At 31.4% G+C, this 20213-nt stretch overlaps 1 protein-coding gene across 2 annotated transcripts; it reads right to left on the reverse strand.

Moving 5' to 3' along the window:
* Positions 1-366: 366 nt before the first annotated feature.
* LOC124364329 (putative defense protein 3) lies at positions 367-7500 on the reverse strand. 2 transcript variants are annotated; one of them, XM_046819706.1, is made up of 4 exons: positions 7345-7500; positions 5294-5674; positions 4448-4539; positions 367-974 (listed from the first exon to the last, which is right to left on the reverse strand). In XM_046819706.1, exons 2-4 carry the CDS (start codon positions 5627-5629, stop codon positions 896-898), a joined length of 507 nt encoding a protein of 168 aa, XP_046675662.1. In that variant the 5' UTR covers positions 5630-5674; positions 7345-7500; the 3' UTR covers positions 367-895. The 2 variants fall into 2 exon arrangements, with proteins under 2 accessions (XP_046675662.1, XP_046675661.1); XM_046819705.1 differs by having other exon boundaries at positions 5294-5684.
* Positions 7501-20213: the final 12713 nt, after the last annotated feature.

Below are 20213 nucleotides of genomic sequence, written 5' to 3' on the forward strand. Positions count from 1 at the left end.
AGACATGTAACACAAGAGCGATACTGCCACAGAGGGACTGCAGGGTCCGCAACTACCTTGTCTAATATAGAACTTTGTATCTGAACAATATAGATATTTCTACCACAAATTAGACATGTAACACAAGAGCGATACTGCCACAGAGAGACTGCAGGGTCCGCAACTAACTTGTCTAATATAGAACTTTGTATCTGAACCCACATCTTGGTCCATCGATGAGTTACGTTGATACTCTAGATCTACTTGCCATCTATACATCTATATATTTAAATTATTCCAATAACACCAATAATATATGTAATGTACAATAATACACCAATTATTTATCTTACTCATAAAATTTCCATTATACAATTTATAGACGTTTCCCTCGCTAGTTTATTCACCACTGTATATTCAACTCGTCGAAAAAACTTGCTTAACCGGCCAACATTAATTACTTAATGTGTCTTTCCTTAAAAGTACAAATATATTGCTTTTTGATGAAAAAATAAATAACAAAAGGGATATTGTTTAAAAGAGTATTTTAACAAATGGGAAACTAGTTATAATTCTCTGAAAAATAAACTTCGTGCTGTAAACAACTTTTATATAGCATTCGGGGAACTAAAAAAAGACGGTTTTGCTTCAACACTCAACTAGTCTCATTATACTGTAATAAATAAGTTTGATAATATTGGTAAATACAGTTCTAATTGTTTTCTATCAAACAATACAGTCTAGAATATTGTAAGTAAAACAATTTTGTTGCAAATATGGAACGATTCGACTTTTGTGAGATTATTTATTTGTATATTGTGTGTGGACAGAATTTTCCTAACGCGAAAGAGGGGTTTGAAATGATAACACAGTATGACTTACGGCAAACAAAATATACAAACATACATATATAGTTCTACCACGGGTTGCATACAGATATTGAATCTCCCTTCTCTCTCAGCCAGAATATCTCCCCGGACTGGACAATTGTAGCCCTAAAACAAGAAATAATACAAACCTATAGCACAGTTTACTAATTACTGGCCAATAGAAAGTCAAGGTGTAAGGTCCAGTATGTATTGACGATGTACAATGAAAGTTACTTAGAAGAAGCAAATATTAGAATAAACTTAATATATGCTTATTTTTTACATCTTTAATCCTAAAATTAGTTTACGTACGCTGTATCGTTCTACTAATCCTGATTCCGATACCGTATTTTTTTACAGCTATATGGCATGATTATGGACAAATCGTAATACAATACAACAAGAACGCAACATAAGAGTTGACTGTAGTATAATTACGTTATTTATGAAAGTGAAACAATTAAAGACTTTCATATATGTCATGACAAATGGTGAAATTATAATATCTGTAATATGAGTTTCTTACATTATTGTTATATTAAAAATAGCAAACGTAAGGTACAATGTAATGAGTTCTTTATAACCGGAACGTGGATGCAGTCAACAGTTCGAGCAGTGATTGATCACCCAGCCTGGCGATAGCCTCTCACACGTTTTCTTCGTTCCAATTTTAAAACGTATAAAAAATTCCAGTTTCTTGTCTAGGAAAGAGAAACCCTCTCAAATTCTATGAAATTGAATGCATACTTGGTCTGTTTGTCTGTTCGTCCTTCGTATGTTTAAACAAAAAGTAAAAGCGCAGCCCATCCGCCCATACGTAATGTGTGATGTATTGATCCGTTTTCCTTATATTACGTATTGCACTTCGACACTCCGTTTTATTGTACTGTATAGTTAATCATTGTACCAATCATTGTACATTTTATTGTACCAAGCAATCAATCCTCCATATATTATCGAAAACTAAAATTGAGTGACATTTTATTATGAAAGGCTCTTTTCAAAGTGGAGCAATGCCACAAACTAAAAGTCTGCCCCCCAATCTAGTTTAAAATAAAACAAAACATAAAAAGTGTCTCAATGGACTTCCAAACAAAACTCTATATCATAAACTGAATGGAACAGCATCAGCTTAGAAGTGGAGACTAGAGAAAATTAACCCAAGCGATGTCACTGTACATGAACACTAGTCAAGAGCACAAACAACAGGTCTCGTACGCAACAAGCGAAAGTGGAACACTGCAGTCTCCACGTTATTTCACTTTCGCTGTTGAGAGTGACACAGAGATGTGTTTGAAATAACATTTTTTATCGATATTCTCACTAATTAAGGTGGAACTTGAGTTTAAGATCCGACTATAGTAAAACTACCCTGAGCTTTAACTAAAGAAACTATGTAAAATGTTAAGCACTTTTAAACCCATATTTTAGAGCGTACAATCAGTAAGTGTCTCATTTTAAGGGGAGCCCGAACGCCATTTAAAGATAATGTTAACTGTGGGACACATTACTCAAAGACTAAAAGAGATATCTAGATGAAACTTTTACAGTACTTAGAGGACACCATTTGCTAGGTCTTGGTGAGAGGATTTTTGAATACAACCAATAATAATATTATTTTAATTTTATTTAAATTATACTTTATTTTTACAAATTTTATTTAATAAAAAAAATCAATATCTCAAAAGTTAGTGACTCAATTCAAATATGCTCTCACAGGGAACTAGCTGAACCCCATATACAGATGGCCTGAAAGTTTCATTCGTCTACATTTAATACTTTTTTACTTATGTGTCTTTAAAGTATTAAAAATGCAACTTTCGGAAAATACAAACTAAAATAAAATCATATTTTTGCTATTTACTCACATTTAGTGCCCTCCAGCAGCATATGCTGGGTTGTCTGGGTCTTCTGCATCTTGGTACTGGTCCTCAAGTCTCCTTTTAAGCAAGGTCTTGCTCTGTCTGATCTTTTTTTCCAATTCTTCTGCGGCCTTTTCACTTTTATGTATTCGGTATTTGTCTAGGCGATGCATAGCCTTAATGAAGTGCTTAACTAATTGTAGCCCTAGGTGCTCAATTACTTTACATTTGCTTGAATAGCCATCATTGAAAGACAATACAGCATCTTAGGCACCAAATCTTAATGTTGGTAGGCCTACGAATGTCCTTTTAGGCACACGGGTCCAAATAAGATTATTCAAGGCCTCGTTTGGGTTTTGTGTTTTACCAGCTAAGCATTTTTTTAACAATTCAGGGTTAGAGAGATCTCTAAATATTGGCTTTACTTCTGACATTATGATTTCAGGAAGGTGAAAGTGCTTGCCGTGGTCATATTCTTTGCCCTCACTTTCGAACTTGATGGTTGTCTACAGTCAATATTAGGCCTATCATCCAATTCAGTTTGTTTACTTTGCTTTACAACATTTAACTTCTTTATAGACAACTTCCGTTTACTTCCTATTTTATTTTTATTACCCATTTGAACACACTTGAAAATAATAATTAGGTAAATCAAAACCTAAACACACCACTACTAGTTATTATTTTCCCAAATGAATTATTTATCCTCGTAAGACAATAAACACAATCACATAACCAATTACAACAAACAGACTTGTTGAATACTCCAGATGTCAACCTATACTCATGACTGCCAACCTAACAAAACGTAGCAACTGAAAATAATAACTAGTAGCACTATAAAAAGTAAAATGATGCTAAACACAAATGTTGTTGCAAATATCTGCTAAAAATTACGTTGCAAGCATACATTCAAATAATTTTCTATCTAATTTAGAGCTTAATATATATGAAGTGTTATATATCACTGGAAAGAGGAATTTCTAGAGAATAATAATCAATAATAATCAGAAAATGTATAAAAAAAAATTATTAGGCGTTTGGGGTGCCCTTAAAGATATGATAAGAATTGAGATTATTCCTGAATAACAAATAAAAATGTGGGAAAAGTAGAAACAGTTTTGATGCATAGTATGAGGTATCTTTTAAAATTAGTCAATGGAAAAAATCTTAAAAGTGCATAAAATTTGGCATTGTTATTGTGGGCCTAACATTTAAACTGTGCCTGTAAAGCCGACTCTTAAATAAGTTAAAGAGATATTTTCTCGCCAAGGCAGTACTACTATGAGCAGGAGTTCATTACCGACTACTAATTATGTTAATATTGATTGTAAACTGTCACATATTGTGGTAATCATAAATTGGTCCGTGGTAATTGAAAACTCTAAGAACTAACATGATAAATTAATGCTTCACTATTGTCGGCATTTTAGTGTTATCTATGTTTTTGGTGTTTTGTGTGCTGGTAACATGTTTCGATCGTCCAGTTTGTATGTATTATAAATTAAATTATGTTTTATGTGTCTGTAGGAAAACTATTGATATAGTGTTTGCATTTACGCACCAACATCCAAGCTCACACTAAAATATTAATGAAGTTTCGAAACCACTCAAACTTTATCCACAGTCTATGGCCTGAACACATTTCACTCCCGGGCTTAGTTTGTATTACAAGAGGGACCATAATACTTATTTTACTTGCTTAAACTCTCCAATAAATTACATGGAATCGCTTACAAGAATGTGATATTGCCTGCGTAGTCAAAGTCAGGCATCCATCTCATGCGCGCTTCTGTCTTCGGCTCCGTATCGAACTCTATCGCAGTGTTCTGTAACACAATAACACTTAATACTTTTTTACATACAAGGGGATTCTAATTCATGATAGAACATCTAGCTTAATACTATTTATATACTGGTACCATATAAGCCTCAAACTTGATTAATCTTATTTATATATGGATTTATTTACTGCTCAGCCAATGTAAGCACCTCTGGATAGTTATATCCAGAAACAATGTGCAAATATTATACTTTTTTTGAGTTTATGCAATCTACGTCTAATTCCTATGCTTTGTATTTTAACTACGTACATCTATACTGTTTGCATGCATTATTTCACGTTTTTATATTGCTAAAATTGCAGTCGAGATGAATATTTACATTAAAATATAGGTAAGAAAATAGTGTAAAATAGTAACACGAATTATAACTTGTCACGTTAGACTAATCCCAGCTGTACATGTGCACGTCTTACATACTGTGGGCATTAATCACAGATCATACACCTGCCTCTGTGTTACACTTTCAGATCTGGTAGTTATCATATGGTCTGTTATAGCACACAGGTGTCTCACGGAACTCTCTGCTGTACTTATAACCGTGATGTGAGAATAAAACTAACACAACACTTGCTCTCTGAACCAAAACATTTGATAATTAATTTTTTAGCGCCTAATTTGTACTCTTACGGATTTCCGCACTAGACCAACCAACATCTTATGTAGGTGTGTATCTTATGTATCATTAGTAAAACCCATTATTTTTATTTCAGTACCACTTACAACATCAATAAGACATTACCTCAGAACGACCAAAACAGTTGACGACAGTGATGTCGGCGTCTCCTGTGTCCACGAACATGCCCACGGCCACACCGCTCTCGCGGTCCAGTGCCTGCACCACGAACCGTCGGAAGTCGACCCGAGGTCGCGAGGACTTGATGGTGAAGATGACTGAGTCCTGATTCGTGATCTTCCCAGTCTTGCTACAAGAGAGGGTGTAGGGTGAGGGTGTGGTCTGGGGCAGCGCGCTGTCGAATGGGTCGAGGGTGAGGCAGGTGCTGGAGTCCAGGTCTTCGGCAGCTAGCAGCAGTGCTGGAAGCGCTAACCAGACAGTCACTCCTGCTCCTGGCAGCATCTACGTCACGTGTGTCAGACTCCTGCTCGGCTGTCTTATGCCTATCTTGATTTTTCTAATAAAATACATACTTAATTTATTTAATGGCAAATTTAATTGATTCAAAACTATGTTTCATTTTTCTTAACAATACGCAAGCAAAATAACTTATGAATTTACCTTAAATAGATCGATAAATTGTTAACCTATTGCTTACGGAACATTGAAATTAATTTTACTAAATGTTCTCAATATATAAGATTTTTGTTAGATTTTTTGTTAAATATTTTCGGACTTTTAAACTATTTAACAGATGAACAGTGTGCGATAAAAAACAATACATAGAGTTTATAAAAAGATATTGGCATAAAGAATTTAAATATTTATTATGAAAAAATAATGTAAATATTTATTTGTGGACTCGCCTGATGATGAAAACTTTTGTTTCGAAAGGCCTTGTCCAAAAAATTAACTGTTTGGAAAAGTATTGTTACATTAATATTTATTACTACTATATTGGTGTGTCGGGTAATATTTTGGTTTAACAGGTATTATATTATTGGTATGTTCAGCAGTTAGCCAACGCAAGACTACAGTCAATGAACTGAAACGTTTTGTCTTGCTCCATGACCTTGCACATTGTATACTGTATTGTGAAAGCTCTGTGATTTGTGTAAAATTTTCCATATCCATTCAACCATATAAATTTTATTACCATTAAGTTTTATCATTGTAACAAGTTTATACTTTCTCAGTCTATAGGTGTTTTTGTACATTTTAAATGTTATATTGCAATGAAGCTTCAAATGATTTCAGTAAAAAACTGATATTACAAGCCTTACCCTATGTGCAGTAGACCACCTTTTAAAAGGCCAAATCCGTGGGTGGCTTATAGACAAAAGTCCTATGATTAATGATAATGCATTTTTATGATAAATATAGCTTTTATATCAAATTTATAGAAATATATATCACGTTCTCGTATAATTTACGAAAGTAAATGAAGTCAACAAATATATACATTTCATGAAATTGTAATTATTATTTTAATTAGTTCTATTAAATAGTGGTCTTAAATTAGTACAAATTCCAGGAATTTACAATTATAAACAAAAATTCTTGGCCAAATCCATCATGAGAACTATAATATTACGAAAACTTGCGACGCAGTAAAATTTATTAGTAAAACCTGTTACTGTTTATGGATTCAACCCAATTAAAATTGATAAAAATAAAGTATTATTTCAAAAAATACAAAATAGCTATCCTATTAACGGTTTATATATTATTAGATAACGTTTAGTTATTTACAATCATTAAATTTCTTATATGGTAGTACGATGTGCAATATTTACTTTGCCTCAATTAAAACAATAAGCAATTTCAAACCAAAATTAAACTTTTATTTTGAAATACAAATATTAAAACCGTCTTAAATCATGACCAGCACAATGTATCTAACCTGATACTAAGCAGAATAATTAGTAACCACTTTACAATGAAAACTAAAAGTCAAGTTAGCATACAACTGATAGTTAATCAAAACATATTAATTTTGTACTCCAAAATGGTAGTGAACCGGTATAGTTAGAAATATTAAGTTCACAATCACTTTCCTGTTTATTGTAAGTTTTCACTTTGACCTGTGTAAACCCACTTTGTGATGATGGCAATAGATCAGCATAATTACAAAGTATAATACAATTATTACATGGTAGTGACCGGTGTTGGCTTACCTGTATTATTTAGGGACACTGTAACTTAAGAAGAAAGTTTGAAGTTCATTTTAAACCGACAAAACGATACACAAGAATGCGTACGTAAATTTATAATGTTAGTTTTATCAGACCTCTCCATCAGATATCAATGTCACTTGTCTCACTTCTGCCATAAATGACTGATGTCGCTGATTATGTATAAATTAATGCATTTTTTCGGTCGTTACACATTTATACATAACCATTAAAAAAGTTTCTTATTAAAAAAAATAAATAACAGCTCTATCACTGCTATAATCTATCTATAATAAACTGAGGCAAGTGTTGGAAACAGACTCCTCTATTATTTTGATTAATCAATATATGGTTTTGACGATTGAGGAGTATAAAGAAAGGCCTTGGTGTGTAGTTCTACTAAGTAATTTTTAATAATTTTTTTATTTCGTAAAAATACAAGTCAGCTTTAAAATTTATAATTTACTTATAATGATTACCTAATATATACCATTTGTATTTTAAAACAGCTACATATTCAATACAATGCAAGCGAAAAGCAAATGAATCAATTTTAATTAAGTTCCAATCTTACACAGCAGTATTTCAGAAGTAAACAACTCAATAATAAGCTAATAATTTATTACTTGATACAATATCAGAAAATATATGGTAGGAAGCCGTAGCTTCGAACACAGTTTCATCCTGAACAACTGACACCATAAGCTTCCGTTTTTAAATGACACACCAAACACCCATATGATAAGTGATGGTCAATGGAAGATATCTTAATCTCCTGATCTATTTTCCAAAATTTTACTTTAGCAATTAGTAAATGCTTTATTCTTTGTTCAAATGACAGGATTTTTAGAGCCTGAAGGTACCAGTGGAATAAATAGAATATCATTGCAACATTCCACGGTCTTTTATAGATTACTTGAGTTGAAATATACAGGCCAGTGTGTGGAGGAAAAACAATGTGCGTAGTGTTTTTAGTGAGTGCACTTACAATATAATATGAAAGGGTTATATCTCGAATTTAATAATAATTTTTCCACAGCAGTAGTGGTTCTGGTTAAAACAAATGTACTCCGTCTCTAAAGATATACAGAGTGTTCAAAAAAGGATGCCACAAACCTTTGTGATGATATTACGCATGATTCCAAAAAGAAGATTATTCAAACATAGGTCGGAAAGTGAGTCGTTAGGCGACCATTTTGTATTTTATTGAAACACATTATTATTTCTCGAAGTATTAAAGTTACATATACTAAAATTTCCACATATGCTATGACAAATAAGAAAACTCAAAAAATAACTGTGTAATTTGCTGTAATATAATAAAATAACAAAGCGAAGTAACAAAAAACCTACTATAGTTATTTAACATTTATAAGATACCAACGACTTAAATATTGTTATTACTTTTTCAACGGTACTTTTTAACGGAGCCGCCAACGCATAAGCGAACACAATCACTTTTGAAGTGCGAAATACTTCAGTTGAAAGGCATTAGCTGTTTTAAATCTTTTACAATGTACACACATATGAGAATAAGTTCAGGTTTACCTCACGATGGGAATAACTCCAAATTTTTATAAATGAGTACAACATTTGCTGCGATGCCCACTCTAACTTCAATGTAATTGAAGAGGCTGTAAAGTTTTATTCAAAAAAGAAAACTTAACATGTGCCCTAACTGTAAGACAGGTTCAATATATTAGAACAAACTAATCCATTCTCTCAAGCCCAATCTTTTTGGGTGAAGAAAACATTAACCTTAACATCTTTAGAATGAATGTACAATAAAAACAAAATATATCACAAAAAGTTGATATTGTGGTACTTCAAGGTGAGAACCGTTGTCCAAATTAAAAAGTAATGGATTATCCAAAAACTGTAGCACTACAAATATACCTGTTCAGTGTTCAGGATTCCAACATGACTTGCTCCACCGGGGTTATAAGGGCCGCATGAGCCTGAAATATGCTCTTCCGGTCGATGACGGCTTCACTATGGATGATTTTTAGGCTTCTGTTGCTGGTTGTTTTGCGGTTGGAATGTTCGTGTTGAACTAGGTCTTGCAGTACGCAGTTGTGACTGGATGAATATTTATTTTGGAGATACTCCCTTAGAGCCTCCACCCATTGGTATATAACACTCTCACCAATGTTCTCCATAAAACATAGAACTAACATGTACTCCCTATACTACTAATAACCATTATTCCAAGTGTGATATCCAGACTCTCAAATCAACGTTTATTAACTATACTACTTTCAACCATTACTCAAAGTATAACATCCAGACTCTGAAAACCAAACTATCTGTTATGCTACTGAACTGATCTGTAAATTCTGCTTACTAATTAACATTACCTTTGTTTAGACTGTGTCGTAATATATAAAAATTACAATAATTTAGATAATTGTCTGTAAACTATATTATAAATAATCAGCACGATAATGAAATACGTTATTAAAATATTATTGATATATAACTCATGCAATAAATTTTTTATTTACTTGAATTGCTCCACCGGGGTTATAAAGGCCGCATCAGCCTGAAATATGCTCTTCCGGTCGATGACGGCTTCACTATAGGTGATTTTTAGGCTTCTGTTGCTGGTTGTTTTGCAGTTGGAATGTTCGTGTTGAACTAGGTCTTGCACTACGCAGTTGTGACTGGATGAATATTTATTTTGGAGATACTCCCTTAGAGCCTCCACCCATTGGTAAATAACACTCTCGCCAATTTACTCCATAAAACATAGAACTAACATGTACTCCCTATACTATTAATAACCATTATTCCAACTATGACATCCCGACTCTCAAATCAACGTTTATTAACTATACTACTTTCAACCAGTACTCAAAGTATAACATCCAGACTCTGAAACCCCAACTCTCTGTTATGCTACTGAAATGATCTGTAAATTCTGCTTACTAATTAACATTACCTTTGATTAGACTGTGTCGTAATTTATAAGATTTACAATAATTTAGATAATTGTCTGTAAACTATATTATAAATAATCAGCACGATAATGAAATACGTTATTAAAATATTATTGATATGTAACTCATGCAATAAATGTTTATTTACTTGACTTGCTCCACCGGGGTATAAGGGCCGCATGAGCCTGAAATATGCTCTTCCGGTCGATGACGGCTTCACTATAGGTGATTTTTATGCTTCTGTTGCTGGTTGTTTTGCGGTTGGAATGTTCGTGTTGAACTAGGTCTTGCACTACGCAGTTGTGACTGGATGAATATTTATTTTAGATATACTCCCTTAGAGCCTCCACCCATTGGTATATAAAACACTCAACAATGTTCTCCATAAAACATAGAACTAACATGTACTCCCTATACTATTAATAACCATTATTCCAACTATGATATCCCGACTCTCAAATCAACGTTTATTAACTATACTACTTTCAACCAGTACTCAAAGTATAACATCCAGACTCTGAAACCCCAACTCTCTGTTATGCTACTGAACTGATCTGTAAATTCTGCTTACTAATTAACATTACCTTTGTTTAGACTGTGTCGTAATATATAAGAATTACAATAATTTAGATAATTGTCTGTAAACTATATTATAAATAATCAGCACGGTAATAAAATACGTTATTAAAATATTATTGATATGTAACTCATGCAATAAATTTTTATTTACTTGACTTGCTCCACCGGGGTTTTAAGGGCCTCATGAGCCTGAAATAAGCTCTTTAGGTCGATGTAGACTTCACTATGGGTTATTTTTAGGCTTCTGTTGCTGGCTGTTTTGCGGTTGGAATGTTCGTAATGAACTAGGTCTTGCACTACGTAGTTTTGACTGGATGAATATTTCTTTTGGAGAAAATCCCTTAAAGCTTCCACCCATTGGTAAATAATACTCTCACCAATGTGATTTTCAGGATATTGGTAGTGCTGAGTTTTTTGCTGCTGGAATCTTTAACGTCTTCCTCTAATTTGAAATATTGCTGGATACATATTTATCTTGGATAAAAACTCCGTTCTTTCAAGTGTGATATCCAGACTCTCAAATCAACGTTTATTAACTATACTACTTTTAACCATTACTCAAAGTATAATATCCAGACTCTGAAAACCAGACTCTCTGTTATGCTACTAAATGATCTGCAAATTCTGATTAATAATTAACATTAGCTTTGTTTGGACTGTCTCGTAATCTGTAAGAATAGAATTAATTTGGATATTTGTCTGTAAAGTATATTATAGATAATCAGCTCGGTAATGAAATACGTTATTAAAATATTGTTGATATGTAACTCATTCAATAAATGTTTATTTACTTGACTTGCTCCACGGGGGTTTTAAGGCCGCATGAGCCTGCAATATGCTCTTCCGGTTGATGACGGCTTCACTATGGGTGACTTTTAGGCTTCTGTTGCTGGTTGTTTTGCGGTTGGAATGTTCGTGTTGAACTAGGTCTTGAACTACGCAGTTTTGACTGCATGAATATTTATTTTGGAGAAACTCCTTTAGAGCCTTTACCCATTGGTAAATAACACTCTCATTAATGTTCTCCATTACACATAGAACTAACATGTACTCCCTATACTACTAATAACCATTATTCTAAGCATGATATCTAGATTCTCAAACCAACGTTTATTCACTGTACTACTTTTAAACCATTATTCAAAGTAAAATATCCAGACTCTCAAATCATTGTGTATTCACTATACTACTAATAACCTTTATGCCTAGTATGATATCCAGATTATCAAACCAACGTTTTATTCATTATACTACCTTTAACCATTCCTCCTTGTATAATATTCAGACTATTAAATCAAACAAATTTATATTCTATTTCGTTTAAAACCGCTTATTTTATAATTAAATTTATAATAAATTATTAAATTAACACTTACTAAAGTTTTTCTTAATTTAATGAAAAATCCATATATACATTAGATTCTTTGTATACAACTTACCCAAATATGTATTTACCCAAGCATGATTTAATTTTGAACTTACAGTGTTTCTGTCTTAGAATAGAGAAATGTGCAGTTATTATCTTATTACGAGTTCTGGGTCACTGTGGATCAACAACACGTGTTGTTGTTTACATCTTGGTTTTATGGTTAGGAAAATTAGTCTAAAAGTTTTGTCATAAAATGTTCAACATAAATATATGAGCTATTAAAGGATTTTAAATACTTTGTGGATTAATATATACCGGTATTAAATAAGGTTCGGAACACAATGTTATAGTAAAAATTACTGATTTTTTTATGGTCAATTTTATTTTTGTTTTGTTGAAAGACTATTTTAGTTTTATTGGATTGATTATTTTACATATATTTTTCGTCGACAGTTTGTATTTAAATTGTAATTTTAATTTTACATTAAATTTGTGACCTGATTATCAGGTTTGTAAACGTGAGAGAAAAATATATCGCTAGAGCAATTTTCTTAAATTTTTTAAGCAAATAGAAAACTAAAATTTAATTTAGTTTAATTTAATTTAAATTATTTATGCAATAATTTGGTTAATGTACAAATAATTGCGCATTTATTTATTTTTTTTTTTTTTTGAGAATCATGGAGTTTTATTTTCCAGTTTGTGTAAGAAATAACAAGATATAGCTACATAGTAAAGTGGTTGTAAGAACTGTATACTTGAACTAACTTGTTTATAAAAAAAATAAACCTAACTAACTTTTATTCAAGTAAACCTTAACGAGTGTGAAGCGAGTGAGAAGGAGGTAATATTGGAAACTAGTTTCAGCAATCTTATGAAAAAGAAAGGCAGTTATGAAGTTAAGGTTGGTAAGGACTAACTAATCAGAATCTGCGTGTGACTGGTTAATTCACATGGGTGTATCAAATTTTTCAAAGCTAGCAAACCCCATTGAAACGTATTTAACAATGTCCAAGGTATTAAATGGGTTAAATGCTAGAGAGCTGCTAGCTTACCTAGAGATAGTAATCAAGTCAAATATTTATATTATATTCCGTATAAAAATTGATGAAAATAACTCAAGCCTTTTGTAAATAATGAACATTAATATGGCAAAAAATTTTTCAAACGCTTAAGCCTGCTCTAAGATTGCTTTATCCATATTGGACATATAGAAACTTGAAATGGAAATGGTAACTGGGCCACAAAAAACCGTATGAATATATGAGTACCTATATTTACTCTTAATAAAGAGCACGCCAACTAATGTGTTCTTATTCCGAGGAAGAACATAGTGATATAATAGAGTTAAGGATTTAACCTTATGTTACAGAGAGACTATTGTTTTCTACCGAACTAAAGCGATTTAAGGAGCTAAGATAAATGTTTATTCGTGAGCACAATATCTATTACGAATAATCGGAGTATCAAAACCGGTAAACCAAATCCTAAAGTGTATTTGGCAGAAAACTCAATTACGAACTAAGGTAAATTAAAATTATGTTCCCGTAAAACGAAATTGAATGAATGAATGAATGAATATTAATTTATTTCCTCTCTCATAGTTACAAAGATCTCAACATACATACAAAAACAGGAATTGTAAGTACGCTGGAGTTTAAGATAATTAAATGCGACTTAGATGCATCGCCTCAGTACGAAATGTGTAGATACAGCAGTGAGAATTGTGACAGAGACAATGTACAAAACCGGAGATACAACAAAATAAATAAAAAGTTAAAATGTAAATAGTAGTTGGAATCTTACGTGTGAGCAGACGATATAAAGTCATACATACACATATAATCATAGTAACATTTTACATACAAAATGTATCAGATTGTCACTAAAAATATATTACCTGATGTATGGAAACAGACGCACTCACACACACACACGTACAAACAAGCGCGTGCGCTCGCACACACTTCAGTCAATTTGTCAACGATTTTTGTAATTGCACATCAGTCGGTCAATACTGTAGCAGGATATGGTCTCTACTTTTTCTTTACGAAGCCCAGCTGCTGCAGTACTTGCCTCACCACACTGCTAATGTGACGAAAGCGGTCTGGACCAATGTTGAGACCACCACGCCAGCGAGATACCACCACCATTACGCAAACAACAATATAACACCATATAAGAGTGAATTATTAATTATTATACCTGCACAGTAGTTTTCTGATTTAAACAATCTCACACATTGCTATCACAATTGTAATGCCAAGATACCTTGGCCTAGCTGTGGATATATATATATATATATATATATATATATAAGTAGATAATAATATGGCGGTCCTAGCGCACTTTCGGAGCCGACCGAAAAGCAATGTAAAATACTGTTCAATGTACCATAAAGGAAGCTGAGAAATAACACAGCAAATCTCAATGAAAATTTAACCGAATCTACAGTCGTTCGTCTCCAAAAGCGATCCAGGATCGGTTCATTACTATCTACTCCTGAGGAATGAAAAATTAACCGAATCTGAGCTTCTACTTTCTTGAGCTGTGCTTTGTAAAATGTTGTCAAAATCTGCTACGAATAAAGGAAAAATCTTCGAAATCTTAATAAAATTTAATCAATTTAAAACATTTTTACTAAAAACATACTTTAATAAAAAAACTTTTCTACTAAATAGCAAACATGAACTCACCAAGCTCTCTTCAGTTTCTAGCATTTCAAGAAGTTGCCAGGGGGGAAAATTGTAAAGAGTTCAAAGAGTTACCAGAATATTGCAAACTACAATTGATATCAGCATTAAATTTAAAGGACTTGGATTCCAAATATATTTCAACACGGATAGCTCTAGCGGACATGTATGAATTAATTTCAAAAGATCTTGGACAAAGGTTTAAAAGAAAAACAGCAAACAGAATATTTTAAGCAATTTTGTATGGAGTTTTTTTGGGCACTATTATAACTTTATCCATCATAATTTGATCAAAACTATGAAGGATTGGAGCTACAGAAGTGTTTATGAAAGAGGATGTAGGAATTATACAGCATTACTAGAGACTCTTTGTCAATATCAAGATTTATCAATAAAATTCATTAAACAAAACAAAGAATTCTTGCTTTTCGTTTTTGATGACATTTTGGATGAAATGAAACACATTAATGTTCGTAATATTCCTTGTGATTCTAAAGAAGAAAGAGAAAATCTAATTCTTGAAAAATTCAAGCGTTTACATGGCGGTTGGAGCCCCGAGGAGTTGGAAGTATATTGATCAAGCCACGAAATAAAATCCTTATTCTACAAAATTGATAGTAACACAGTCTTTATCTTTAATAGTCTTCTTTCCAGTAACAACCAAGTGTAATTTATCATGTTTATTCAATTCTTTAATCTTTTTTTCATCCAAAACAGTCAAAAGTCTGTTCGGTAAGTGTACTTTATAATCTTCCAACTCGGCAATTATTGTAAACCCGAATTTATCCTTCATTTTCTCCAAATTCAGAATTTTGTATTTCTTATTTTCTTCCAATTCATTAAACTTCTTTTACTCTTTGAACTTACATTCTCCAATATCATTTAACTCTTTCAAGAACTCCATTTAAATAGAAAAAATTCAAAGACGGAAAAAAATGAAATTTGCTAACAATCACTCGAGAAGTCGAGGGATTTTTTTATAAATGGAGATTATGGAACTAAGTCTGCCGAGATATAAATTTTTCAGCGCAAATGTTTGTGTTTACATTTCTACAACAGAGATAAATAGAAATAATTTCATTCTATTGTACAACTATTTAGGATATTATGTGTACGATTATAAAGATTATTACGGGAGAAATCGGGATTTTTCAGTGGCGAAAGAGTATATTTTTAAAATATTAGAAAGAATGAAAGAGAATAATATGAACATCATTAACTACTGAATTTCTCTAATATCGTTCTTAATCACATCATAGGCTAAAAATTTCTCAGAGACAACAACAACATAACAAATCGCGTTTGTAACAGCTTTTTGAAAATCCATATTGATAATTATATCGTTCTTTGAACCAGAAAATATTTGTCAAACTCTTTGTTGTATCAATGACATAAATAGGTCTATTCGCTAAAAAATTCTTTAGGATTGTAATACATTTCCTTATTATTACAGTAAACTTTCTTAAAATCTTGATACATCTGATACATGATTCTGAAAAGACCTCCGGAAATGTTTAAATTTTGTAATTCATCTGGATAATAAGAACCGTTCAATTTTACTCTGATATTTTTTACATCCAAACTATCAAACTTTGAAGGATTTTTTTCTTGATTATTCTGTCTATCTGTTTGAAAACCTATGATAACGAACTTGGGATTGAAGATATTTCTATAAATATTTGTGATATCGAACGAATAAGTTGTTCCGGAAATACCTTTTTGTTCAATACATTGCCAATCTAGAAAATTAAACATAATGTTTTGACTTTTTGTAATTTCATCAATCAACCTTATTTTACTCGTGATTTTATAATCAATCATTGGAACTCTAATAAAAAAATCTGTAATTGTTATTTTTCCATCAACAGGCATAACATTTCCAGTTGCAGTCTTCAGAATCACATCATCGTCTTCTGCTCTTATAAAACTTAGATAAAATCCTCCTTTATAGATCGGAATAGTAACATTTTCAAAAAATCCTAATCCAAAATGAGATAAATTTCCAGCTGCTTCAAAAACACCAAATTTAAAATCTGATTCAAAGCCATTAGAAGTTTGAGAAATAACATCACTTTTTGAATACGAAATAGTTCCTTTAATTGTGCTTAATTGGCCACAGTTTTCGACTTCTTCTATCAATTTATTGTGTTTTCTTACTTCAATCTTAGAAAATAAAAACGGTATAAAATTATCGATTAATCTAACATAATCAGTTCCAAAGATATGCTTGACCATCTTGTTTTGTTAAAGTTCCAGAAATATAAAACTGGAAGTTAGACGAGCAAAAGTTATCTCCAAAATCAATATTAAACTCAGTTCTTTTATTCGGTTCATACAAATGTTGTTTACTAATTGGATAGAAATTTTTAAACTCCGCCCTTTCAATATCACTAGCATATTTTCTGTAGTCCGCCATTTAATAAGAGAAAATTTAGAAATTTTAAACATCATGTATAAGAAAGATATAATTTTTTCATCGATCTAATGTACGTTTTTATAAGAAAAGATATAAATTTTAGTAAAATAATTAAAAAGATTAGAGTCATTTTTAATGATCTACTTCGTCATATTCGGGATTCTCTTCCTTAAATTTTGCGATCTCGGTCACATATTTCAATAAAATTTGCACAGGATAGTAACCGCTATCTATAATATTGTTCCAATCAACTGTATCTTTATTTTCATCCAAAAACTTTATACTCAAGTGTTGATAGAGACAAAGAACAGACATATGATCTTTTAATTGATAATGTATATTTTCTTGAATGAACTCTGGGGACAGAGTTTGATATTTTGCAATGTTATACCAATTCAATTTGTTTACGTATAATCTCATCATATCTTCGGATAATTCATATTTTTGAGAAATGTCATCCCAATGTTCTTTTTTCAAATCTCTTTCGTGTTGCATGATAAAAAGATCGAAAGCACTGTAATGTCCCGCCATCTCTATTTAATAGGAAAAAATTTCAAAATCAAGTTTTTATAAATTGACTCTTTTTTGAGTTACATTCAGCACATTTTCCCGAAATTCTTTTAACTCCGTTAATGTTTGCATAGTATTTTATATCATTTGTTGCAGTTTTTTTCTTTACATCTCACACAATATATGAGCGCCATTTATATAAGGAAAATTAGTCATCATAGCCGCCTAATCCATTAAATCTGTTATCAATATTTTCAAAAGTTTTATTAACATCTTCTTTAAATTTATTAAAGTTTTCTTCTAGTTTATTTACTTTATCGAGATATAAAGAGTATTGATCATCTATTCTTTTAAGTAATTCATTATTATGTGTTACTTTCTCATTGAAACGTGTACCAAAATTTTCAAAAAAGTTTACTTTCTCATTGAAACGTGTATCAAAATTTTCCAGAATTTTGTTAATTACTTCACCAACTAATTCATTAACATTATTTTTATATGTATTAAAGTTTTCTTCTAGTTTATTTACTTTATCAAGTAATTCACCAACATCGTCTACTGATCTTCTATTTCTGGCTTCTAACTTGTCATAGACTTCTGTTGTAAAATCTTTAACATGCTGTTTATGATTCTCATAATTTTGTTTTAGTTCATTAAACATTTTAATAGGATCTTCTAATTGAATCATTACAACAACATCAAATGGATTAATTCCTTTACTAACACTGCTAATTCTTTTTCCTTTAAAATCTAAGGCATTTTTAACATTCGGATCATGTAAATCAACAATATCGATGTTTTCTGATAATTTTAGAGGTTTTAAAATTTGTTCTTTAACAACAACATCATGTTTGTCAATACCAGGTCGAACACCGACAATTCTTTTTTTTATTAGCCAAACTAACATAATTCTTTTCAACTTTGATCGCTTCAGTAATTTTATCAGCTTTTTCGATATGAGACATTAAATTGGTAAATATTTTTTTTGCACCATCTTCAAATTCTTTTTTCAATGTTTTTATTTTATCAGCAACTTCATTTGAACTCATGAAATTTGCAAGTTTGTTATCATATTCTGCTTTAAAATCTTCAATCTCGACAGCAAACATATCTGAATCTGGAAGGTTTTGTAATACATTTTCTAACTTGTTATCAAACTCATTTCTCAAACTATCAAAATTCAAACTATTATCTACATTTTGAATAATTTGTGTTCCAAATACGTCAAAAATATTTTGTGAATCCATATTTATTAAGTAATAATTTGTTAACAACTTCTTTAAAATCTTTACCAGTACTCAGTTCATTCAAAACAAAAACACATAAATGACCACAAATTGGGGGATCTTTATAGTCTTGAATCTGAGAATCATTGTAGTAGACGCTTGATTTTTTCAAATATTTAATCAATTCTATAGGTGGTTTGTCCTCAATTCTTCCATACGAATCAAAATAACATGCATTCTTATCATTTTTATAATAACAAATCCAATGCGTTCCACTTCCCATAATCGAGTCTAAATTCACAATTCCACATTCAAATTTCTTAACTTTTTCAGGTAATGTATCTCTCATGAAGACTCCTCTAAAATGTTTAATATTTTTGCAGATTTCTTCCAATTCCCCGAATGTTAAAGGTTTAAATTTTTTTTTTTCAATGTTTGATTTCACGTAATTCAAAGTTTTCTCATCTAATCCAGATCCTGTAACATCTTCCAACTCTTTATCTAACCAATTTAAAATGTTTCGAACAATAGGAATCACATCCTTTTTAACGATTGGAGCAGCTTTACGAACATAAGGAACAACATTTTTAACAACTGGAATATTTTCTCCAAAATCTAATAAATCTTTCAAAAGTCCACCATTTTTAAGTTCTTTCAACTGATTATACGAAAATTCTATTCTGGTTCCTTTATTGTTTTTCTTATGTTTTTCGAGTTTATTGTATTGTCTATTTGTTAAAAATATCTTATCTTCGCCATTTTTTAGTTGATCTATTTTAAATTGAATACTAACGGGTATTTTCTTCTTAAAAGCGGATTTTATTTTTTCTTTCTGATTTTTTCTGAAATTTACGTTCACCTCCATTTATATAGTTAAAATTTCAAGTTCTCTTCGATTCCCATTCCTAGTTTTCTCTTCAAAAACATTGCTCCAGCTGTTGGAAGCGCAACAAATCTTTCACCTAAACTAGCATCTTTTGATAAAAATCTATCCATTGCCTTATCTTGCAAAACTTTATCTGCGATATGCCTGGAATTTGTGTCTCTATGTTTTGCATAAAAAAATATCGTGTTCCATAGCAGCTTGATCTAATTTATTTATACCAGTATCTCCTCTTTTTAGTCTTTTTTTCGAGTTTT

This window comes from Homalodisca vitripennis, chromosome 6 (genome assembly GCF_021130785.1).
Source record: "Homalodisca vitripennis isolate AUS2020 chromosome 6, UT_GWSS_2.1, whole genome shotgun sequence".
Lineage (NCBI taxonomy): Eukaryota > Metazoa > Arthropoda > Insecta > Hemiptera > Cicadellidae > Homalodisca > Homalodisca vitripennis.